The following is a 26345-nucleotide window of genomic DNA, read 5'->3' as shown; positions in this document are numbered from 1 at the left end:
AATATTCAGAAGTCGTAGGAAGTTAGAAGAAGAAAGTAGCAAATAGGAAGGTACAGCATGATGACAAAACATTTGCTCTCTCAGGAAACAGCTAAAAAAATTCTCTGCCAAGGATACTAGTTTATCAGTCTTACCAAAAGGAAAATCTTTGCTGGTTGACTAATTTCTGCTCCAGCAAAGTACTAACTTCCAGAGCTCTTAAACTACCAGTATGTCTTGTAACATAAGTTCCATTCATTGACTTTCAATAGTATTTATTTTCCCATGTCATTTTGGTTCTTTGAAAATCCCACATATAACCAAAAATGCAACATAAGCAGTGATCTTACTGTCCTAATAACTAACAAGATTTTGCTGTATGTTGTCTCTCTTGGACCTAATGAAAACATGAACTGGGCATGTCCATTTCTGCCTCCAAAATAGCAAGCAAAACTACAGCAGCAGTACCTACTAATTGCCTTTAGGGCCTCCATTCCCATACGCTCAGATGGACTATGTTATGAGGAACTATATTTTCAAATCACTCTTATCACTTACATATTAGAAGCTGTTTTGGCCATCGCAATGTCACTTTGAGAGATTATGATAAGGTAAAGATTTTCCCTTCCACACTTGTTTAGATACCCAGCATGCCAACTGAAAAGTTTACAGATGAAGACTGTGATTCCACAAATTGACTTCAAATATCAGTGAGTTAAGGTATTTTCAGTGGACAATCAAACTAAGTAGAACCCAAGAAGCTTAAGAGTAATTTATTTTCCCTTTATCTTTATATATTCAAACTGCTTTTGAACCATGTCCCATTTCTTCTAAACAGCCTATATGAAAATGGTACCTATCCAAGAAGAGTTCAAGCTCACTGACTACTGGAAAATGTGACAAAAAATACATTTGCAAAGGCAAATATATATTTACAGTGCAAAGGTTATTTTGACATGTTATACAGGTTTATTCATTCACCCAAACAGTTGACAGAGCTGACAATTTAAAGGTAAGATCTTACACAGGGATAGCTGAAATGACTTAGAAAAACATATAGAAAAGATCTCTACAGAAATATTGACAAAAACTGATTTCAGATTTAATTTGAAGTAATTCCACTGAAGACGATTGAGTCTAATGTTAATTACTATATAACCAAAGGTACTTCCAAATACTTTCTTTGCATATTAGGTTGTCTTTTCTGGAATAGATGATGAACAGCTTTCTTTTCTAATAATCTTTTAACAGCTGCAGGGACTTATCTGCAGGGACTGATCTCTGTCATGCATATGCTAACTGGACGTGCATACAAGTCTGTAACATTTTTAGGTAGGCAAAAAAACAAAACAACCTATATTTTAGGGGACCTGTAAGTTCTCAACAGGTCATGAAAATGGGGTTTAATATCTGGAGTTGGCTGCCCAGGCATCTAGCGGCTAAGTGCTCCCTATTTAGAAAAGACATTTGTTGCCTTTTTGAGCTAATGGTTTATAACTTCAGCCTACAATCTTGTTTTGTCCTACATTTAAACACTTGGAACACTCCCTAAGAGCATATCTTCCAATGAATTAGTAAAAATGCCTTCATGTGCAAGTCCAGATGGAACATAACCCTCAAGGTGCACATAGACAAAAAGATGTTTTAGTTGATCATAAATAAAACAGTAGAGAATAAAACTGCTATAGTGTTGGAAATTCATAGCAGTGAGGCACACTTCACCTCAACAGAGTAGCTGAAAGAAACTGATAGAAATGGGGACACATTCTACTTCCATAGTGTGCTAACGTAAAAGGGAGGAAAATAAAGAGGGTAATTCTGTAATAATGGAAAAGGAAATTTCTCTGGTCTTCAGTCATAAAGTGTATGGCTATTTTCAAGTGGTCTGAAGACAGAATTTTGCATTTCCCAAAAAAAGTAAGGGAAAAATGTAATGGAAGAATCAATAACAAGGAATATAACTCCCATTTAAGTACATTTTTCTCCACAACTACTATAGTAACAAAGTATCATTAATTTGCACACTACTAGAAGCTTTTATAAAAAAATGATACTGCTTCTTAGAGCAGTTAAGGGCACTTGCAAAGAAAATAACTATGTTTTTGAGATTTGTCTTGGGATTTATGCAATAGTAGATAAAGGAAAATAGGTTCTAATGATTTCTTTTCAAAACATGTTAGATGGTATCCAGTAGATATTTAATACCAAAATGATGAGATTCTAATAAAGCTGTGTTTTTTGTTTTTTGTTTTGTTTTTTTTTTTTTCCCTAGGAATATTAAATGAATACTGTTTCACATGAAATGTTAACAAAATAATGTACTTGCTATGTAGGTAGAAGATCAATGCACCTTTTTCACTTGAAATGATTTCTCTTGAATGATTTTCTCTTGGAGAAGTGGCCAGTCACTTCTGATCCTTTTTTGCTCTTATTTAGTTGTCGTACCTACAGCTAAACTTCCCCTGTATCTAAAAAATGTTGACAAGTAGTATACCAAAAAAACAAGCCATATAAGCCAAATATCTTAAACAGGGCAGGGGTTTTAAGGTCAGAGTAATCCTAATTGCAAAGTTGTGCCTAAAAATGTGTTGGAAAACTATCCTCAGTCTGAAAAGTTTTCCTAGACTGACAAAATAGCAAGCGAAGAACCACACAAAGTGAATTTTAACCTAAAAAAATAATGTTGAATAATGACTAAAGACTGCAGCAATAAAGATGGCTGGGGCTTAAAAATATCACATAGTGAAGTGTTGCTACTGTAGTACAGGTTGCAACAACTGAAGAGAGTATCTATACTAATATTTAATTTTAAAAAACCTCTTTTTATCTTTTCTTCCTTAAAGAATGTATTTCATTCTTGATATTCTTACTGTGTTCATATCTAAAAAAACTGACACTAACAACATTCATTGCTATATCATCTTCCCAGCAGAGGTAAGAAATTCATACGCCAGAAGCAGCTTGATACGCATTCTTCAGTTTTTAGTGTCTTGTTCATCTTTGAAGTGCCCTGACATTTTTTTAACAGAAGGGAACATATATATATATTTACTGTTGACAATAAATACATAATAGAATAACATTTAAAGGACAAATGGAGTAACACTGAATTAATTATGACTTGCTTAAGGAGATAACTAATACCTATATGTTGATACTCAAACCATTTAAGCTTATGAGACATCATGCAGGCATTTTCTGACTGTAGCACTTCCACTCCTTTTGCCTGGAGACCCTTCAAAGCGAAAGTCCATCTAAATATTTCTGTTTTGTTCTTACTCTCAGTTCTCTGAACAGAACGATGCTGTTCTTTTTCAAAAACTGTTTCTATATATAACTACTTGATCCTACTTCCACTCCAGGCATAAAAATCACTTTTGTGAGTATCTTCATTTCTCTGCAATGTTTGCAATGAATGCCAATCTACTAAACAGCAGGATGGGACTACAACCATCAATAATGTTGCCATATACTATATTTAAAAATTAAGCCAAGTTAAATGTTTTCATGTTGATTTCACTAGGTATAGAATTACTCACCCTACTAATATTTTCAGCTGTGTCTATCTGAATGGTCTCAATTTTGATTGCAAGATTTTGAAGTCTATTTTACTATCTGCCTGGAAAATAGGCTGGAAAATCTGCCTGACAACAAGGCTTTTAGGAGCTTCTGTAACAGAAACAATAATAAAGACACCAATTTCCAATTTTCAGACAATAACCTATCTTAAATAAATTTAGTTTCTTTACACTTTTTTTTTTTACCATCCCCCATCAAACCAAAAAAAAAGAAAAATAGCGTGGGTATTACAGTAATATCCTTTAGATGAAATATATATTTAGATAAAATTTAAACATGTTATTGCTGTTGTTTTCTTTTGTTTTTGACAGACATTTTCATATCAAGCGAAAGATTATAACAAGAACTTACAAATAATTTATAAAACATAATGTACTTTTGGGCTTCAGTTTAACTTATTTTAGGGCTAACAGGAAGCCTTGACTCTTTACTTCTGTGGCAATGAACAGGTGATCTATATAAGTAAACCCTTCATAAAGAAGGACAAAGGGGAAAAAATATCCTCCAATATATTTACCAGGGGCATTTTTTACTACAAATGGATATTGGAGCAGAGTTCCATTATATTACCAGTTATTTTCTCAATGATTTTCTTAACAATGTCCTGAAGATCATTTGTTTATGCTTGTTTTACATCAGAAGAACTTACAGAAACTGCTGGATGAAAATAAAAGTTAATGAGAAGAATTGGTTCTTAGCAGGAAAAAAAAGAAATATTCATGTTTCATAACTAGATCACAATTACTTTTTTAAATTAATGGAAAGCTACAAAAAGCCCAGTGTTCAGTTTCTCTGACATCCTGAAATCATCAAGTTATGTTTTGTAATTGATGCACATTTCATAAAAAGCAGCACTAAATACTGACTTGCAATGATAAAAAAAATTTCTATGCGTAATATGAATTCAGTGAAGAAAATGAAAAAGACAAATAGTACTTTTATCAGGACTGCTGGTGATAGTACTAGCTTAAACATAGTTAAATTTAAAAGAACAAAAATCTTTTACCCGTCTCTCACAATATATAATTTCTACCAGGAAAGAATGTAACTTCTTTTGAAATATACTCAAATTTTTGCCTCATTACACCTGATTGGGCATTACTTTAAACATTTATTGATCTTCACATTGAAATGTATGATTTCAAATTCACCTCTATCAGTTTCATTATTTCTGAGTATTGCATACTCTGGAAATTTTTGACTCAGACTTCTAATCAGAAGAGGATTTCAAAACAGCTCAACTCTAAAGAAATCAATTTTTAACCATTAGAAAAGAACTTTTTCAGCATTTCTAACCGTCTCAAACTCTTGTTAGGAGATTTGCGGTGACCTCAAAGACAATATATCTCTTACAGTAGGCTCAATAACACAGATCAAGCTCTCTCTCCCTCCATCTCATTTCTCTCTATATGTGAAGTGTTTTCCTTAACTGTAAAATCAGCTGGTTAAATCTTACAAAACACCTTCAAAAAACAAAATAAAACAAACAAAAAAAAACAGAACTGTGATATATCAGTAGCTTGATTTCTGCATTAATCCAACTGAAACAAAGGACAGTTTGCTGTTCTGCTCTGTTCTCTCAAATCACCAATCTCCAGAATGCTACATACCAAAGATAAATTTGATTGAATTAAAATGTAAATAATGGAAGTCAGTGTATAAAAAAGGTATTAAGAATTAGAATAGACATGAATCAATTTCCTTTGTAAGATTCTGCAAGTGAAGTATGGGAACAAAACATAATTAATACAGTTGTATGGAAGTTGAAAAGGTTTTTTTAGGTTAATATAAAATATTCATTGGATTTATGTACAAGGAAAATTACTGTGAAGGAAGAACTAGTTCATGGAATAAAATTTTTGTTTGTTTATTGCAATAGATTCTCAATAACTTTTTATGGTTTGGGTTTGCAATTTTCATTTAGTCCTTTTGATTACTGTTGCCTGGTTGGTTTTAATAAATTAAAAATTATTTTTGTGTACCCACAGTATCTTCTGTCTTGAATTATACATATAAGCATATTAGTTAATTTATATTTTAAAATTGTAGGTCAGTGAATACTTGAAAGCTGGCACTACCTCCAAATCATAGAGAATCATAAAATCATTAGGGTTAGAAAAGACCTCCAAAATCTTCTGGTCCAACCATCACCCTACTACCAATGTCACCCACTAAGCCATGTCCCTAAACACCAAGTCCAACCTTTCCTTAAAACACCCCCAGGGACAGTGACTCCACTACTTCCCTGTGCAACCTGTTTCAACGCCTGACCACTCTTTCTGAGAAGAAATGTCTCCCAATTCCCAACCTAAACCTCCCGTGGTGCAACTTGAGGCCATTCCCTCTAGTCCTATCACTAGTTATCCGTGAGAAGAGGCTGACCCCCAGCTCCCCACACCTTCCTTTCAGGTAGTCGTAGAGAGCAATGAGGTCTCCCCTGAGCCTCCTCTTCTCCAGACCAAACAATCCCAGTTCCCTCAGCCGCTCCTCACAGGACTTGTGTTCCAGGCCCTTCACCAGTTTTGTAGCCCTTCTCTGGATATGCTCCAGGGCCTTGATGTCCTTCTTGTACTGAGGGGCCCAAGACTGTACAAAGTACTCGAGGATGTGTACTGAACATGAACGGCTCTGCCATTTTTTGCCCTCTGGGCAGCCCTGCCTTAAAAACATTCATCATTGATCAAACCAAGGCTAGAAACAGCAAAGTCAATATTCAAATGTAACCTCAGGAAACTTTGTTTCAGGTTTCCTTTTTCAAGCTATCTTTCATCTTAGTGGCTTGGCACTTTATGGGAGCACTTACTGTTATTTAAGCATGTAAATGTCATTGTCCACCATGTAATGCAGATATGAAGTCTAACTGTATACTGACCTGTCCTTAATCTCTTTTCTTTTCCCATTTAGTGTATTGTTTCTTCTTTATTTTTTTTTAAACTTGGTTATTTTATAGCCCCCCTTCAATGTATTATTGGAGAATGCAACCCGGTTGTCATAAATCAGCAAGTAAAAATGAGGCCTACTCTTTTTTTTTTTTTTTTTTTTTTTTGCATGTTAACAATGATCACAGAACATTATGACCTGGGAATTAAAAATATTCATGCTCAAAATATCCTTACAAGAGAGTTTTAATCTTTAGTCTTACAAGAGAGACATGGACTTACAAGAAAGTCTCCACTGAAGGGTCATGAAGATGATGAAGGGACTGGAGAACTTCTCCTTTGAGGAAAGCCTGAGAGAGCTGGGACTGTTTGGCCTGCAGAAGAGATGACTGGGGTGGTGGGGGGGTGGGTGGGAGGGAGAATGCATGGAAATACCTGAAGGGAGACTGTAAAGAAGATGAAGAAGATGGAGCCAGGCTCTTTTCAGTGGTGCCCAGTGACAGGAAAAGAAGCAATGGGCAAAAACTCAAACACAAGAGGTTCCATCTGAACATCTGAAAGCACTTCTTTACTGTGTACGTGACAGAACACAGGCACAGCTTGCCCGGAGAAGCTGTGGAGTCTCCATGCTTGGAGATACTCAGAAGCTGTCTGGTCATGGCCCTGGGAAACCTGCTCTAGGTGGCCCTGCTTTAGCAGGGGGGTTGGACCGAGTGACCATATAAGACACTTAATTCTGTGTAGAAGAGATTACTATCTAAACTGTTTTGCCCAGGATAGACTTTGGAAACCTCAAAACTCGATGTTGATAATACAACTAAAATAAGTGTCATGAAGAGTCTATATAATTGATAAAAATAAAGGTAAATATACAGATTTAAACAATTTTTGTCATTATAGGAAAGAAACACCATTTACTCAATTATTATTCTATGTACTGTCTGCAAATTATAGGAAAGCAATTCTTTAAAATGATATTTTCTGACTTTTTGGCCTATTTCTGTAATTTACACTGATATCCTGTTACAAGTATTCACTTTAATAATTTTATATATATAATTAAAAACAACTTTTATTAAAATCTTGTATACAAAGCGTTGTATGTACTGTATGTAGGAGTATATTGTTTACAAGAAATGTAACTAATGATAAATTTTAATGCATGTTCATATATTTATTTTAAAAATCTAGGAAATGCCATGCTGATTTCAGAATATGTTGGAAAAAATCTTAAAGGTGCAGTTCTGCAGAAAAACCTTTTAATTTTGGTTAAGAATTTCAGACTTACTGAGAGGACAGAGGATAAAAGAAAAATGAGAGCAAAATCTATATAAATTTGGGGAGACAAGAAAAACATAGAAAACCTCAGGATGATAAAATATCTTTCAAATTTACTGGCAATTAAGTATTCTCTGCAGATTCATACTGAAGCCACACTGGAAATAATACAACAGATCAACTGTCAGTATCATTCTTCCTCAGTGATCACGCCATTTCAGAAGATTAGAATTTAACACACTCTGTAGTGCTAGTGGCTAGCCAGTAGGGATCATAGAAGGAGTCTTTCTTTGCTGAATGTTTTCTCTCTCTGGAGCACTGAAATTCAAAGTACTGGCATTCATTAATTAGAAAAAAATCTGATCATATCAAGATCATGTTCAGCCTTCAAACAAGTAGATGTAGAGACTAATTTAAAAATATATGTAGAGAGCTAAAAGCAAACATTATTTGTACTTTCATCAGCAAGAGCCCATATTGCAGGAAATAATTATCTATTTCAAGACTTTTGTGAAAATATGTAGTCTTTTTAAGCCATGTATGCTTAAGTGCTCCATTGGTTTATAGCTTATTATAGTAAATGCAAGGCTCACAAAACTGCCTGTAACTAAATTCTGGGGTCACGTTGAGCAGGCTACCCAAGACCATGTCCAGATGGCTGTTTCAGTTGCTTACTTTGCCAAGCATGAGTAAAAATTCAGCTGAAATTTTCGATATCCATTTTCCATTTCAATCTACTTACTTTTAGAAAACATTCAACCATTTCTAAAACCTAATTTCTGGAAAAAAATCTCATTTCCAACTAGAATTTTTTAGTGAAAGTTTTTTAGCATCTTGAAGCTTTGAAGAACAGACTAAGGTATAAATGCTGTCTCAATGTGTAAACATACAAGTATGTTTAAGCACCAATCTGTAAATTGCATTTTGTAAAACTAAAAAATGTTGATTTCAGACCTCTAAGATGTCTCTTGAGTCCCTGAACCTCTAGGTGAGGGCTGGAGGAGCAAAGTCCCTTCCACTGTAACCGAAGATCAGGTTCAAGATCACCTGATGAAACTGAACAGGTACTAGTCCATGGGGCGCAATGACATGCATTCTAGGGTCCTGAGGGAACTCTCTGATGAAGTTGCCAAGCCACTCTCCATCATGTTTGAAAAGTCTTGGAAGTCAGGTGAAGTCCCCAGTGACTGGAAAAGGAAACATCAACCCCATTTTTTAAAAGGGTAGAAAGGAGGACCTGTGGAACTACAGACCAGTGAGCCTCACCTCTGTGCCTGGGAAGATCATGAAAAAGATCCTCCTGGAAGCAATGTCAAGGCATATGCAAGACAAGGAGGTGATCCGAGACAGACAGCACAGCTTCACCAAGGATAACTAGTGCCTGACCAATCTGGTGGCCTTCTATGATGGAGTGACTGAATCAGCTGACAAGGGAAGAATGACTGATGTCATTTACCTCAACTCCTGTAAGGCCTTCAACACGATCACACGACATCTTGATTTCCAAATTGGAGAGAGATGGATTTGAAAGGAGGACCATTCAGTGGACAAGGAATTGGCTTGAAGGCCACACCCAGGGAGTGGTGGTCAATGGCTCCATGTCCAGGTGGAGGCCTGTGACGAGTGGTGTCCCTCAGGAGTCTGCCTTGGGACTGGTACCTCATTGAAGCATTTCAGTACTTAAAGGGGGCTTATAAAAAAGACGTAGAGCAATTCTTTATACAGGCAGATAGGACAAGGGGGAACAGTTTTAAACTAAAAGGTGGGAGATTTAGACTAGATGTTAGGTGTAAATTCTTCATGCAGAAGGTGATGAGGCACTGGAACAGTATGCGCAGAGAAGTTGTGGATGCCCCATCCCCGGAAGTGTTTAAGGCCAGGTTGGATGGGGCTTTGAACAACCTGGTCTAGTGGAATGTGTCCCTGCCCATGGCAGAAGGGATGGAACTAGATGATCCTTAAGGTCCTTTCCAACCCAAACCGTTTTATGATTCTATGACTGATCTACAAATAGAAAGGTCTTTAACAATGCCACTGCTTTTACAACTTGAAATTCAAGTCACTTTAGTTTATATTAGAAGTTATTTCAATCTGGGGTGTGTGTGGGTGTGTGTGGTTGTGTGTGAATGCCTATTGGATTACCATTATCTTTTTTATTTTTTATTGTATTTGTTTCACTTTTTATTTCAAACATGCTATATTAAAGTTTACCAGCAATAGCCTCTATTTACTATTCTCTTCCCACAAAAATTGGACTCACATCTGGCCCAAAACACAGATGCAGACTCCTGAAGGACTGTATCTCAAATCTAAAATTTGAACTAAGTAAAAAATCTCTGCCAAAGCACTAGAGTCCTCTTAATAAGTATATTATTTTTAAATACATTGAATAAATACAATTTAAAAGATGCTTATGTATGCAACTGCAATCATAGTTATGTTCCACATAACAATAAAGGAAGTATTAAAATAGTTGTACATGAGAGAAGCTGTAATTAAAAAATTACAATAATGAGAAATTTTTTGAGTTGTCTTACCTGACCAGTGTCCAGTGGTGGTACCAGATCTGTCAGTACATGTCTCACTTACAGGCCTAAACACAGTTTCCCAACCACCAGTAGCATAGCGCCAATTCTGAGACTCTAAAATGAGTGTTCGCTGAGTGCCATAAGCGATCATGAAGCAGTAGACTACATGATGAAGCTGACAACCATAGCCACAGCCTTTGTTGATATTACACACAAGTTTCTTAGCTTTGCTGCAGTCCTTCGGGTTCTATAAGTATGGATGAAAAAGTAAAGCTGAAGAGAAGATATACACAAAGGCATACATACTTTTTTTTGTGAAAAACTGTCAAATGTCATAAATCACACAAGTCATCCTGCTATATTACATCTCATTAAAATGAATGAGCAAGCTTCAGCTCCATGAAAATTTTATGTGAATTCTTCACAGTGAACATGAACAGTTATTGAGCATACTCCACTATCCTAATGTAAAATAGAATACCTTCAAGATTTTAAATTATTTTCTCATTTGTAAATCTGTTTGAAGAACGTAACATTTGTACTCAGAGTTCACATTTAACTAACATGATTCTCAGGCCTGTAATGAGCTTTCTTAATTTTCCTTTGGTGTTTTTCCAAGTTTATTAGTTCTTTTTCAATGAGTATGCATAACTTCTAAAAAAAATAGAAAATTTTCACCTGTCTACAGAATAGAACACTTACTAATGAACTACTTCCCAGACTAACTTACTACACACCATATACAGAACATAAAACACGTAGCTGAACAGATTGATAGAAGTACTACCTATAAAATAAGGTACTATTATACTTCTATAATCCAAGAAACCACAACAAAGGAGGCATATGTGAGTAGGATGTGAATACCAAATACCAACCATTAAATATTTTTAGGTATGTGAATGAAACAATGATATAATCTACCTAAGTTTTTCTTTCTGTAAAACACAGTAGTTTGCTGTATACATTCATACTTGCATGTCTCTAGACATACTTCTGCATTGCAAAAAGCTTTTTTATAAAATCCCTAGGTTGTAAAGTTAGTTTTCAGCTATACTGCCAGAATATTGATATTTAAGCATGAATATAAACTCTCTCATATCTAACCGACTTTAAATGAAATTTTCTATAATTCAAGCTTTGAGCAAATCAGATCTTTTAAAAAATCCAGCAAACGCCTTCTGGAGAACTAAGATCTTAAACATAATCTGAATAGTCCAAGTCCTAAAACACTTAATAAAAAAACTAACTTGTGGATTGAAATTTGTAAAGGAGGGGACAACAGCTCTGATCTGAAAATCAACAAACAAACAAAAACCACACTGTTACTTCAGCATTTCAGTTTTTCGTTTTAAGAAAAAAAACATCAGGGATGGTGGTGAAGGTGTCCACTAAATGGATACAGCTGAACTCACCCAAATAAGGCAATATGTAATTATTTTCTACCTTTTAAGCATTGCCAGTTTCCAGCTCCTTCTTCCCCTAAAAAGTTGTACAGTCCTTTAGGCTGCAAATGACCTTGCCTGTCTAGGTTGCAAGGCAAGTAGTACATCCAGGTTTCCTCTGCAAGAAATCTAACACCCTAATTTTTTCTTAGTACTTAACAAACTTTGTAAGGAGGTACACAGGCCGTAGAAAGGTAGTTACATAGAAATGAGATACAGAAGTCTGGCTGACATCTTTTTACTGCATCTGGGAAATCGCCTATTACATTGCAGATCTACAAAACTGCATTAGTGCACAGGGTGGTGTTTATTCTTGGATTCAATTAATGTTCATTGGTTTGCCTGTTTCAAGGAATAACCTTGAATGCCTTCTTTTAAATAACTGACTTAGGTAGCTACTTTCTCTCCATAAGACTTATTTAAAATGGCTCCTCTACATCTATTTAAAAATTATTTTAGCTGAGATATACCAAACAGGAACCATAAGCCTCTAAATAAAATTATTTAAAAGTTATTTTTAGTATCTATGGTTCACCAGAGAAATGCTGACACTATACATCTTTACAAGAAGAATAAAGAAACTGAAGCAGATTCCACACTATTATGACTGACTGCTCTGAATATTTAAGTCTTATTAATTTTAACTGTAGTATGCCTTCTGAAAAGATCAGACTCTGGTTCCCTACTCACTTTCTCCATAGTAATCAAGATTTTGTAGACGTCTGTGTGTCACATTCCCTTCTCAGTTCTCTTTGACTGAAATCTTCACCTATTAGTCTTAGTTCTCAGAGTTGCCAGTTTCATATATTAGATCATTCATGTTTCTTTCCTCTTCAGGTTTTCTAGTTTTATTATATCATTCCTGACACTAATGGGCTAGAACTGCACAGTACATCCTTAATGTAGATGCGCTGTTAAATACTGTTGAGCATGGAAATGATATTTTCATAGAATTACCTGTGGTAATTCCAAGATCCTGTTACTCAGTGGTATTAAGTCAACTGTATATGTGTATCTGCACTGATGACTGCCTTCCCTCATGTACGTAACACATAATTCAGTGCAGATGACTGTAATCTACAGTAGTTTTCTTAACCAGTAAGAAATACCATGACTGGATTATTACCTAACAGTGTGAGATTCTTCTGCATCTGTTAGTCTCAAAATGTTGAGAATGCTCATGGTATTAAAACCAGCTATCTTAAATAAATGATTTAAAATGCAACATCTTTTTCTCAATTTTCTAGCTCTAATTAAAACCAAAAAGAGAGAGGGAGAGAGAAAGACTGAAATCCTGGAAAGTATTAATGTAAAATGGTGTTTAAAAAAAAAAAGTGAAAACATGGAAAATGTTTGGAGGGAGATTATACCTATAGTGGGAAATACCCACTACTGAGTGGGTATTTACTTTTCCCTTAAACAAACAGCAATATTTTATGTGGAACCACCAGCGAGAATGATGAGATCAGACCATATTTCTAGTCACATATATTCTAAATAAATCAAAAGACTAAATAGATCTCATGCTCTCAAACAAATTATTCTTGCCATGATTTCAATTACTGTTTCTTATTCCCAGGGAGTGACTCTTGAATAAAACAAAACCATGGTCCGCTAAATATGTAAACCACTGAAAGACAGTGAAACACAACAGTACTTTCTTCATGTAACATGTGGCTCCAAAACTAGATTTTCTGCTATTTTTCCATTCAGATTATTAGCATTCAATAGTAGCAGCAAAAATCAAATAAAGTCAAAACTGTCAGAAACATGATAACCTGAAACACATAAACATAGGCTATACCTATACTGGGAAATCAAATGTGCTTGATAGTTATTCTTGCTGGCATAGAATATACTGCACCCATGTTATTAAACTCTCTAAATCTCTTAGAATAGGGTAGCCACACAAAGCAGATTTATAAAGTGTCTCATGCTAACTCTGAAGCACAGCCAAATAACTGTTTGGGAGAAAACTACTTCATATGAGTCGAAAGCATGCCAGGAGCTGTTCTAACTATTTAAGAGTATAGAATATTATGTTCCAGTGTCTGGGAATGTTCCCTGTCATTGTTTGACTAGAGTAAAAATAGTCTTAGGACTATTTCCCATCTCCCACCTCCCACTTCTCTTGGTGCTCAAAGAGCCTCCTTCTCCAGGGGTCTTTTAATTAGCATATTCACAGAGCCATCGGGATCAGATGGGAAAGATGTCAGAAATAATGCTTAAATGCCTCATAACCAAGTGGGCAGTTAGCCACCAAAATACCTGACAAACTAGCACAAGTAAACACTGCTATTTAACATGCATTTTACTAAGAAAAATGACAGTTTTGTTTGTATATGTTAAGTGTTTAGAGAAATGCGTTATCATCTAATGAATCAGGACAGTTAAGACTGGAGTGGGCGAGCAGTCCGCTACAAATCACAAGGTAACCTCATAAACACAAAAATGTTATTTTAAAAAGGTGTTGATTTTTATATTTTCAATAAATACTTTATTGTTTAATGCTACGCAGTCTCATGGAGGAGACAGTCCCACCCAGATTTTGTGGAAAATCCCAGTTTTTGAGAGAATGATGTCAAGGAAAGATCTTCCTCATCCTAGTTATCACAAACGCAATTCACACAATCTTCTATTCCCCTTTCTTTCTGATGGCACTTTTAATGGGTAATGGGTCCTTTTCATACTAGCTCCCCTTCAGTACTGGGGGGGAAGTTTCTTCCTTTGCTAATCAGAAACAGTATGAATTTGATCTTACATGTTATTACTACCATGTGTGTTGTAGGGAAAGAGAAGGAGTCTAATCTGCCTCTAACGTTAATTCCTCTAACTCACACCTACACTCCTACGATAAACACATCACAAGAAAAACATTGCAGCATGCAGGTGGGCTACACATGAAGCTCCTCAATCCACTACATACAAATTCTAGAAGAAAACTTCGTGTAGATATCAGCAGTGATAGCACTTTGTAAACAAGTTATTACCCTAATACTATACTTAGATATACTGAATTTGCTAAAAAGCTAATGAAGATGACACAAGACATGTCTTAAGAAATACTCAAATCATTTTTACATTTTATTTAAAGTATGGAAATGATTGAAAAAACTCAATTCCTTTCCATACCTTCACAAAAAGTCAGAAAAAATGGCTTGCCATCTGCTTTTCCTCTTTAATTCTTTTGTTTTACTTCTAAATCTTTCTATTTTGCCCAGAAAGATTAACTTTTAAAATGCTTGGATTCGTTCATTTGTTTAAGTTTTTGGTTTTTTTTCTAGTCTTATAGGGAAGTAATCAAGCCCACTCTTCCATTACTGTGCAATTAATTCAATGATCTGACGAAGATGGGAGAAGAACTGAAAAAACAAGATGAGCTTGCAATATCAAACAGTAAAGACGGTTCAATACACAATGAAACTGTTTACAAAAAAATTTAATAAGTGCCAGAGATGTGCAATCAAAATAATCCACTGACCACTCACTGAACAAGAAGTCGTATTACAAATATAATCACATATAAATGTGATCGCAAACCTGAATCTGAGACAGAATCTGTTCATCTTCTGTTCAGTGATGTCCCCTTAGATACAAACACAACTGTCATTATCTCCTTTCAATTCTGTTGATCACTAGTGGCACTGACTCATTTCAAATTAAATGATTATATGTAGGTCAAATGATGGAACTTTAACCAGATAAACTTGACAACCTTGTCTACTATTAAAGACAAGTACAAGACTGACAATTAGTTGTGAAGGGTACATCCCTTTGTACATACGCAGAGTGCCCTGAGCCTTTTTGTTGCTGTTATTTTAACATGATTGCTTTTATTAAAAACACCTATTATTAACTTTAATGGGGGGAGGGATGAGAAGAGAAAATTTAATATACTTTCTTAAGACAGAAAAAAAAATAAGTTACAGATTAAATCAACAAAAATACTGGTAAATCCAGACACCTTTGAACAAAGTCTCTCTTATGGATACATACACCACCCCAGCTAAGCAGTATGAGTATGGCAGACTATGATGTTATTGACTACTTTAATAACATTTTTACCTGGCTAATATTTTTAACCTCCAAATTAGAACAAAATGCCAGTTTTGCATATTTTTTTTTAGTTGGAAGCAAAAAATATTCTGCTATTGGAAGATGGCATGGTGAATCATAAAATCCCTAAAATACATAAAACAAAAAAGTAAAGAGCAAGAAAGCAAACCACCCCCTTTTTTATCGTTTGCTCACTCCATCCTACTTCTAGAATAGAGTACTATACTACACAGTACTATTGGAGCCCTTGTCTGACAATTTAAACATCAGACTTCTCTTCAGCCTTATCTCTGAATGTACAGTCTTTTGCTTAAACATAAGCTCCTAGCCTTTTAAGTGTTGCTCTAACTACAGGGAACAAGCTAAATGTAGCCTCATTAAATCAAATTTATGGTAATACCATCCAAATGAAGTAGCAGTCATCACTATTCACAATCATTCAGCTGAATGATTTCCCAGGGAGACGTCCCAAAATAATGCAGCTATCATGGTTCAACGTGTCCCAGCGAGAAACCACGCAGTACTATTATTCTTCACCACCCCCCCGCCCCCCCCCCCCCCCACACACACACTCCCCCCCCCCAAAAAAATTGCTTGGATGTTCCACATCAGAGTTTTTGGTATGGAGTTGGGAAGGTTGTTGTTTGTTGATTTTTTTGTACATGGTTATTTTATGAATAGAGGAATAGAGATAATTAATGAATATCTGTAGTTTCAGACCACAGACAGCATTACATTGCTTACTCACAGTCAGCACTACACTCTTCAAATTCCTGAAATCCACAAATGTATTTTTAAACATAATTACTAGAAAACACATCTATTAGTCTTCAAAACATAGTCACAGGCACATTCCAGTTTTGGATCATCAATCAGTCAAGACAAGAGATATTTTAAGCTTTAGAAGTTCTCCAAAAGCTTATGTCCAGCTTGGTGTATAGGCATGTAGGCAACAGTTTCCACCTTCAAATTTTTTTTTTTTTCAGTCAGAGGAATAAAGATAAAAAGGCAAAGAGAGATGACAGTAATTATATATGAGAATGACCCACTTCAGACTGTAACTACTCATAAGAAACTCTATTTTGTAGCTTTGAAGAGTAGGCTAGATTTCCACTCTGAAGTCTGGGCAATATTACACACATTCAGAATTGCCATGCCTTAGAGTTTGAATCTTTTATATGGTAACAGTAGAGACCTGGAGGTAAATTACCATCCATAAACACATTTAGGCACTAAACAATTCTATCCACAGTTTCTTGCTACACTGTAATTTTTCTGGTTTTGGTGGTGGTGTTTGTGTGTGTTAGTGTGCATGCCTGTGTGTTTTATGTTTTGCTTCTGTTTTTTAGCAACCAAATTTCAAAGAAAAAGTAGGCTTGGAGTAAGGGCCAAAGTGTTGTTAAAGATCAAGAACAGACTACAAAAAAAAAAAAAGGCAAAGCAGTTAAATATCAACAAAATTTTAAATTATTTAAGTCTAGAGAAAATTGTCATAAATTCCAGAAGAGAATCACCAAAGTTAGCAGAAAAAAAGCACAGTGGAACAGAAAAAAAATTGTTTCAAATTCAGCTGAATTAAAAATCTTGGTCATCATTTTCAACAGCTCCTCCTTGTCATAAGGTTAATGGAGATCTATTGTTAGCTAAGGAATACCTTAGACTGTATAAAAAGGTAAGGAAAAACATATTTTGGTAATATTCTATAAAGCAATGCTATTGTCCGCTACTGAATGCTCACTTCTAAAAGGGGAAACATCAGGGAGAAAAATTAAAGGTATTATAAATTCTCACACATGAAGAATGACTGAAAAGTTAAGGTATATTTACCTTGAAAAAGAGATGTATAAAAGAAACACAGTAAGCATATGAAAGAAATAATAGTTTAGTGAGAGAAGGCTTATCACATATATATATTTCATGTTTTAGTACTAGAAACCCTGAGCATTCAATACAGCTAAAATGTTTTGAATTCTAAACTAAAAGACATAAAAAAAAAAAAAACAGGGTATTAATACCTGTTTATAAAATATCCATTTAATTTGTTTTAATGTGTTGCTGCTTATTTTCTAAGCACAAAAATAGTGATATTTTTAATGACCTGTTGATTTGCTAAAAATATCAACCTTTATCAAAGCTATAGCTACATTTTTTGGAAAACACATACTACCATTTTCAATTTAAATCTCAAAGACAAGTATTAAGAAAACATATGCCCTTTCTAGATCCTTCCATGTAAAACGGCTGCATAAAATGTGGATCTGATGTACAGCTTCAATACAATGTTCTTAATCTCTATCATCTACCAGTCATGAGTTAATAAAAAACAAAAAACAGCATAATTCCTTCTGTAATATAGAAACTTAAGAAAAAAAATGAGAGAAGAAGGAAAACACTTTATTATATGCTTCTCTCTGCTATAGGATGAACCCATAATGCTTAATTTTATATTTTAAATACATGAACAAATATGAAAAATTGTTCTTCCCATGTGAGAAATATTAGTATTGATTCCTTTTTAACTAATTTGTAAAAGAAACAGAGAAATGAAAACAGCCTGTATGATGGAAATTGAGCCAAGTATATTAGACCCAATTCAAATTCTGAACATAATGCCACAACTTTCTATAAATCATCTACTCATTGTGATTATCAGGTTTTCTTCTCAATGTAATGAGATAAAGACACTTACCCTTCTCAGAAGTACTTGGTGACATAATATACTTTCTGAAAGTCTTTTACTAGTTTTGCTACAAATACAAAATATTATTTAGTATTCTGCGTTTGTTGTGAATTGGCGTTGGTTTCATTCTTAGTACTGTTTTTACTTTTTTATTAAATAAGTTACCTCCATATGGAGGAAAGCCCTTTGTTATATACTGTACATACCTAAAGAAATTTTAGGAGGATCTAATTGGGCTTTCAGCTCTTCGTAGGTAATTTTATTTCAATTTCACTACAAAATAATGTAAGCATTTAAGTTTTGTCTAAATCTTATAGACATACACAAGGCATATATATACATTAAAAAGGCTTCTTGAGCTCAAATATTATGAGTACCTGTGAGAAGTCTCACACAATTTTTGAAACAGACTAGGACTGTACAGCATTCCATACAAGCACTTCAGTTTTGTGTACTCATTCCTCAGAGTGGGCTGCTTGCTCAGAATTTTCATATGAAGACTTTCATGGTTTTTTTTTTTAACACTATGAACATATATATGTTCTTATACTCTAACAGATGTAGATACAAAGCAAAGATTTAACTTTTGTAATAAAATAAAGAATCCAAACAGAAAAGTACAACCAAGTGGAAACCATGGATACAGAAAAAAAACAACACAGCAGATATACTTCTGCCCAGTTACAAACAGAACTGTAAATAGCTGTTTCTTATTATCCTCTTTTGCCTGAAATACTACTATTCCACATATGCATAAAATAATTCTCAAAACAAATGTTCTCATTTCTATTGTATTCAATTCATTCATACATAAACATTTACTTAAAACTATCATGTAATTATTCTGTTACAAAGATATAGCTAAGTGTTCTATCAAAAAAATTTTTAATGTTTCTCTTGATTTAAAAGCTGTATTGTTCCTACCTGTAGGTAAGTTATTCTCCTCTGTACCAGATCTGTTAGATCTTTGGCCTCTTTTTCCCGCCAATCTCCTGCTCCGTCTGTTTGACTGAGGTAGTACAAGTCCGTCATTATTGACCTATAAACACCAATGGGAAACAATCTTGAGAAAAGAGGAAACAATCCTAACTTTGAAGGATTAGATGAAATCAAAGAAAAATGAAACAGTTATTCCAACAATAGCCTCAAAACCAGTTCCTTCATGCCACCTCCTACCCTACAATCCAAACAGCAACCAAGAAAGACTGCGTCCTCCATTTAACATATGTTCCATAACGATAAGTAATTATAGAATTAAACAAGTGATGGGCTAGAAAATACATCCTGAATCATTTTTGTGGATACTAGAGAAGATGCTCTTTGAATGTAGTCACAATACTGTGACCAACAGACAGTCAATACTGTCTTGAGACCATGAAACTTAATCTTATGAATTCATGGAAGAGGTTTCAGAAACTACCCACAATCCTTTTCTAAAAAAATATTTACTCTGTAAAAGTCTGAAGTAAATCAGGAACAGAGAAATTCACATGTGTTATCACACAGACATGATGATAAGTTACTGCAGATTTAACACACAGTCATGGAGACCTCCTTTCTTTGATTGCTCTTGCTAGGAAACGTGTATTCTTTAGCTTTACTTCTGCTATGTTCTTTTGCATGCAGCAGACCACCACAATAGCTTAATAAGACAGATTTATAAAAGACATGGATAAATATCAAAGACCAGGGCCGGGCTCCATATAGAAAGCCAAAGTAGGTGGACTGGTGATCACTTAGCCTGAGATAGCAAAGTGCAGACAAAAGATGAGCCTGAATAGATTATTACAGGATATTGTGGATAGCAAAATGGCAGAAAGAAGTAATTTCAGATATTGGACTTGTAGATCCTTATTAAGTCAAATTTCGTCTTTCATTGTGTTACTAACGAACAATATCAACTGGTTGTTGCTATTTTTGTTTCGTATCATAAACTAAATCTCGGAGCTGCTCTGAAAGCATTTTGCTCCTAGAAAGCAGAGTGGAGTAAAGAATCTGGCTCTGTATTTCATCTGCATTTGATTGTCACACACAAAAAAAGGCAGAGGGGGGGTGGGCATCTTTAACACGTTTTTAAAGTCTAGACATTTATTCTAGCCACATGGCAAAATCATGTATAAGTATCCTAGACACTGTACATCAATAAATAAAAACTCAGAGGAAAAAAGATGTTAGATGTTCCACTAAACTGAAATAATGTGAAAATATGTCCAACACTATGCATCAAACCTTGGCCAGCTACCACAAATCTACCACAAATACAATGATGACAACTGTTCAACAGGATGAGAAGGAATGAAACATGTTAACAGCCACTTTGCAGACAATAGAAAGCCAACATAGAACACAGTCATGACAACTAGTAGATTAATCTGTTCTTTTTTGTTAACTCTATATCAAGTAGTCTTTCAACTGTTAAGATGAAGCTGCACTCAAAGACCCTCTTCCCTATGGCAACTACAATAATATAATTACATATTCCAATGCAGGAAACTCTGCACTGGGCTACGTTGTTTCTTAAACAGACTATGTAGTGAAATACTAGACTAAAACATCTATCAAGACCGGCACCCTTACTGAGAAAATCTACACAACCCCTAGGGTAGAGCCCAGAAATAGCATTTAAGGTATCAGACAGTAGAAGTGCTATCATGTTAGCAATAGACCATTTGCACAACAGCACTAAGGTTACCAAAGAACTCCAATACTACTTAGCTGGAGACACAGAAACCGTCTTTAAGTCTACCATCTCTAAAAACAAGCAAATTTTTAATATGACACAACAAGTTTTCCTCATAAGCAACAAGAAAAATCAGCTGCTTTACTTAGATAGCTATCTTGTCACTGCATGAATTCCTACCCCTCTATCCGCTTTCCCTCATAATGAAGACACTAGAAACTGCCCTAAGTACTTACACTTAACTCTAAGCTTTCTAACCGAAATTAGATTATATGTAACAAAATATGTAAGTAAATTTATGTATATATATAAATACAGTAATACCAGCTTAACATACAGTATTTCATTTATCTCAGATATATAGGCAACAATATTTTCAATCAGCAATTACCAAAACAGCCAAATTCCAGTGATTCTCAGAGCGAGTAACAGCATCTGATTTGCTCGTCGTAAATTTACGTTCCTTTTTAGGAAAAAGATCATATGGACTGTGTGCAGGAAAAAAGAGACTGGGTAGCTACAGTGCATCCTAAGGAAAAAGGACATCCCATAAACAGCATTGCTTCACAGGCCGAAGGATGTGCACACAAGGAGCTAGGAATCTTCCTGCAGCTTAGGAAAGACTGAGACTAAAAAGAAAGCGGCAGACAGACTTCAAAGGTGAAAGAACGAACTTTCTAAGGAATAGAGGCAACCAAGAGGTGCATTCTGCAACACAGGATCTTTTTTCTACCTGAAGCCAATCTTGCAAATACACCAAGTACACAGACTGAATACTTTAGGAACATTTTTGTAAATTTTCTCTTACACAGTTGCTTTGAATTTCCATATTTCAAAAAATTAGTCTACGCTTTATTTATTTATTTATCTTTAAAACAGTTTCTGGCTGTTTGGTTTTCACTTAAAAAGCATCAGAATTCTTTGGGGACCTCACTACACAGGAAAGTCTACACAGATCTGCTTCTAAGACTCAACAGACTCCATGACATTCTTCTTTTGATAAACACCATGTAAAGACTGATCTTATTCAACAAGAAAAATGTTAAAAAAAAAAAAAAAAAGCACAGCTGTTATTCACTGTACCATATATACAAATTTCTTCAAGTACCACAGACTTCTGTGGTGGGACTTAAAACTTTGAGAGGTCTACAATGTACAATTTTCATATTCAGTGTAAAGATGTGTTTCTACCAGGAGTTTCATCTCATCCTTAAGTAAAGACAGATATGAAGATAAGGCTGTCAGACAGAAATACAGATAACTTGCAAGTTGGCCTTAATGAATTAATAGTCATTGGTGCTGGAAGGAAAGGAGTAAGAGAAAGATTCATCCTGGGAGGTAGGGACATAAAAATATTCTGGCATCAAAACAATATTCAAGATTCCACTGTCGCTACTGCCTAATGCAATCTAGAGTATATAAACACTTCAGTAATGTGTACAGAAGTGATTTGGTCCCCATGATGGATATCAGTAAGTTTGCCATAACACAATGTGCTCCGGTTTCAGCACACTCAGTTTAAATGATATGTCAAAAGTCAACGACCTGCAGCCCACGAACCTAAGAGAAAATAACTTCTCTGGAGGCAAGCAAACATTTCTGAGTAGAAATAACTATTGAAACCATAGGGAAGTGGCAGCTTCTCTGTTGGTTGACTGTTCAATGGACGATCTGAGGTTTTTCAGAAAATTCTGCTTGGCCAAGCACTACTTCAGTCAAACATGCATTATTGCACTCAGCAGAGAAATAATTAGATGAAACATAATGGCCTATTTTATACAGATAATAACTCTAGATAATTGAATGGTCCCTTCTCACTTTAAACTCCATCAATCTGTGACATTCTGGGGTTTGAAAGATTAAATTACAAAATTAAATAGACTGAAGTCTTTGCCCACACTAATGATCAAACTCATATTTTTAAACTATTTTTTTTAAATGTTGTTTACATGACTTCCAAAAATTTCTTACCAGGTTTTCCTTTTACTACAGTAATATTTTCAAAGGCTCATGCTTTACTACCGATGTTCAAACATGCAGATTTCTCAGATTTTGGGGGAGAGATACTTGTTTAAGGTGGTATATTTAGTTAACTCCAAAATTTTCTTTTGACTGTTTACTAACGAGGCAGAAATTGCCACTGAAATCCTGTTGGGAACTTAACATTTTAAATATAATAGGCTTACAGAGATTTTACTGAATTTTTGACACTTCTTGAAATAATTTTGTTGAGCATGAACAAGACTTACACTGAATGTTTTAAGGTATTTCAACAATGATATTTCAACAAAAGGAATTTCAACAATGCGGAGGCCAGAAGATCAACAACTGAAAATCTAATTCCAACATAATAATGAAAACTTAAGTAAAGGTAATTTCTATTTGATATATTCTCTGCTAAGTTTTAATTAGGGGGAAAAGTGACTTTTCAGAATGACAATTAGTCCTGAAATTAAGATCTTACCCAATTTTAAAGTACTTATAATTATATAATATCCCCACAATCAATGGAATTTATATTCTAGTATTTATGATCAGATACTATATGATATGATTTTTATATCAAAAAGAAATATATTGAAGGTTTTCTCATGGTTTTGCTGTATGTTCAAATACACGTACATGTACACATACAGATAGATGCAATTGAAAAGCTACAACTGGCATTCTGAGACACAAGTCTTCCAGTTAAAACCCAAATATCAAGTTAAAGCGTCATACTCTAAGCTACAGTGACATAAACTGAATATATAATTTATATCCCATTAAATAAAATTATAATTTTATTTTCATGCTTCAGACATGCTATTTTAGGCAGTAATATCACACCAGTAATTTATCCTAAGAACTTTTTAAAGCAGTACATCAGTATTTTACTTACTTAAATCAATCCACAGTCCTTCCAATATAAATGCAGAAGCAACTAATACAAATACCTTTCCTGATGACCCAGATCAGACAGGAATTCATCAATGCGTCTTTGCAGTTCACTTCCTTCTAGTTTTTTTAACTTCTTTAATTCACTCTGGAGGAAAAACCAAAGTTCTTTAGCCCCATTTTCGATCCTTCTCCTCAGTATTTCATGGTCTTTTCCAAGGCCCCCTATTAAAATTAAAAAAAAAAAAAAAAAAAAAAGAAGAAACATAAAAGCATCAGCACTTGTAGCTCAATTTTTTATTTTTATTTTTAATAAATACATTAGTGATATGGAATGCCAAAACTAGTTTGAGAAGTAAAAGAAAATGTATCTACCAACCATCTCCTGGCCGCTTCTTATAGTTTTCTATCTGTTCTTTGGCCTTTAAAAGTTGCTCCTCTAAAGCATGTACCTTTCCTGCAGCTGGTCCCTGATCAATGGGACCATCTGGTATCCTAGGATATAGAAAATAAAGAAATTATATGATTTATAAATGTAAGTGATATTTGCTAAATTATTTGTGTTAACAATTCAGCTCTCCTCTCATTTTTGTTCCATGCTGTTTTGCTGATAACGTTCCTGGCATTTTTTTAAACCAGAAGAAATTAAATGTATTAACACAAATTAAGATTTTAAAACCTTGGATTCATGGGAAAAAGTACATAACATAGCTGCAACACATAGATTCAGCCTAGCGTTATGCTGTTTACAAGGCTTCCCCTCACTGAGGATAACAATACTAGGCCCTACTTATTAAAGCAGTATTTGCAGCAGCTCAACTCTTTTCCTGTAAGAAACAGGATAAACATGACCATTTGCTGGACTGACTGGCACACGAGCAAAGCCAAATTGAGGGGTGTTCCTTTACAAGATTCAAGTTCTTGGTACTTATGATTTTCACAAAGGATGTACATTCTAGTCTGGAACGCTGGCTGTGTATTGCTAGAGAACCAGGGTTCCAAGACTGCAACTCCACCTTTTAAGTTAGCCTTCCCACATATAATCGCAAGATGATTTCAGTGTATTTTTTTGTACTCAGCACAAGATCCTAGCTTCTCAAATGCATCATTGCGATAATTTTTCTTGACAACTCTAGTAATCTCAAGTGCTGGTGACCTGAAACAATACTAAAAAATGTGACACCCATTTCTGAAATCTCTGGTATGTGAGCACAGGATAAGTATTTCTATACTTATAAACTTATAAACTTATATATATATATTTATATATATATATATATATATAATACTTATATACTTATAAAACCTGTAAGCCACCAATCAGCCCTGAGGGTATTACAGAGATTTGCTCATCACCTCAAATTGAATCCACAAATTAATAAACTGAAACTGTTGAGGAATAAAAATTAGATACCACCGTCTATTTACCTTGTAAATTAAAAATGAATGGAGGGAAAAACATAAACCCTTTCGTCTATGCAAAAATGAAACTTCTGGTGGACCCACAGGATAAAAAGTATTCCATCTTTTTGTAAGATTTTTCTAAGAGCTGATCTTGCATAGGAAAAGAGGAAGCAGATATGTAATGAAAAGTTCCTAGAACTATGAGGAATACAGAATTCTTAGAGAACATGAAGATAATTCTTCATTCATCACAAACACAACAGTATATGATCATAAAGAGATATTCTCTCCACACACGTGTAAGCAGAGTTTCAAGACACAAAAAGGGAAGATCCTTTGCCAGATCACAGATGCCTCTAGCATAGAGAAAATAAGTGCCAGAGGGAGTATCTTCACCCTAAAGCGAAAATTGCATTTCAGTAGGATCTTTAGGAGGTTGTCATTAACTTTAACATCTGTCAGATCTGGATAGTTAAATATCAACATAAATTTAGGTGCTGATGAAAAATCCATTATCACTTAAACATTTGAAAGGGATAAATATCTAATGTGAGCATCAGAAAGGTATATAACGTGAAGCATACCATTAATGCCCTTTTTTTTCAGAGTGGGGAGGGAAAGGTAAAAAAGAAGGTTGTGCAATCTCACAGAAAGTTATTAAAAAAATCTACAATCAAAACTCCATATTAGAAGCTAATTAAATGAGTGCAAGATATTTGTTTGGGATTTAAAGCTCTCACCGTTCATTCTACCATGGTAAATAAAAAGGAGTGATCAGTAACTGATCATATATCTGTATTTTTATGCACCGAGGAAGCAAGCATGACAAAACCAGAGAAAATATTCTAAGCTGAAATATGTGTACTCCCAAAATATACTCCTCCTGAATGAACAGGCAAAGACCACACATTCGTGAATTTGATTCTAAAGCAAATACATAGTTAGATACTATACCAAGAT

The 26345-nt window shown here is 34.7% G+C and overlaps 1 protein-coding gene across 6 annotated transcripts in view; it reads right to left on the bottom strand.

The window, feature by feature from the left end:
• FUT8 (fucosyltransferase 8) overlaps positions 1-26345 on the bottom strand; it is a 110581-nt gene that overhangs the window by 17900 nt on the left and 66336 nt on the right. For all 6 annotated transcript variants that reach the window (XM_013193658.3, XM_048057098.2, XM_066997656.1 and 3 more), the window contains 4 exons: positions 24361-24476; positions 24041-24206; positions 19349-19463; positions 10253-10490 (listed from right to left, as the gene is read on the bottom strand). In XM_013193658.3, the coding sequence (XP_013049112.2) occupies positions 10253-10490; positions 19349-19463; positions 24041-24206; positions 24361-24476 (635 nt within the window). The remainder of the gene's footprint in view (positions 1-10252; positions 10491-19348; positions 19464-24040; positions 24207-24360; positions 24477-26345) is intronic.

The sequence above is a fragment of the Anser cygnoides genome, chromosome 5, assembly GCF_040182565.1.
Source record: "Anser cygnoides isolate HZ-2024a breed goose chromosome 5, Taihu_goose_T2T_genome, whole genome shotgun sequence".
In the NCBI taxonomy this organism is placed as follows: domain Eukaryota; kingdom Metazoa; phylum Chordata; class Aves; order Anseriformes; family Anatidae; genus Anser; species Anser cygnoides.
This window is presented reverse-complemented; position numbering and strand designations above follow the sequence as displayed.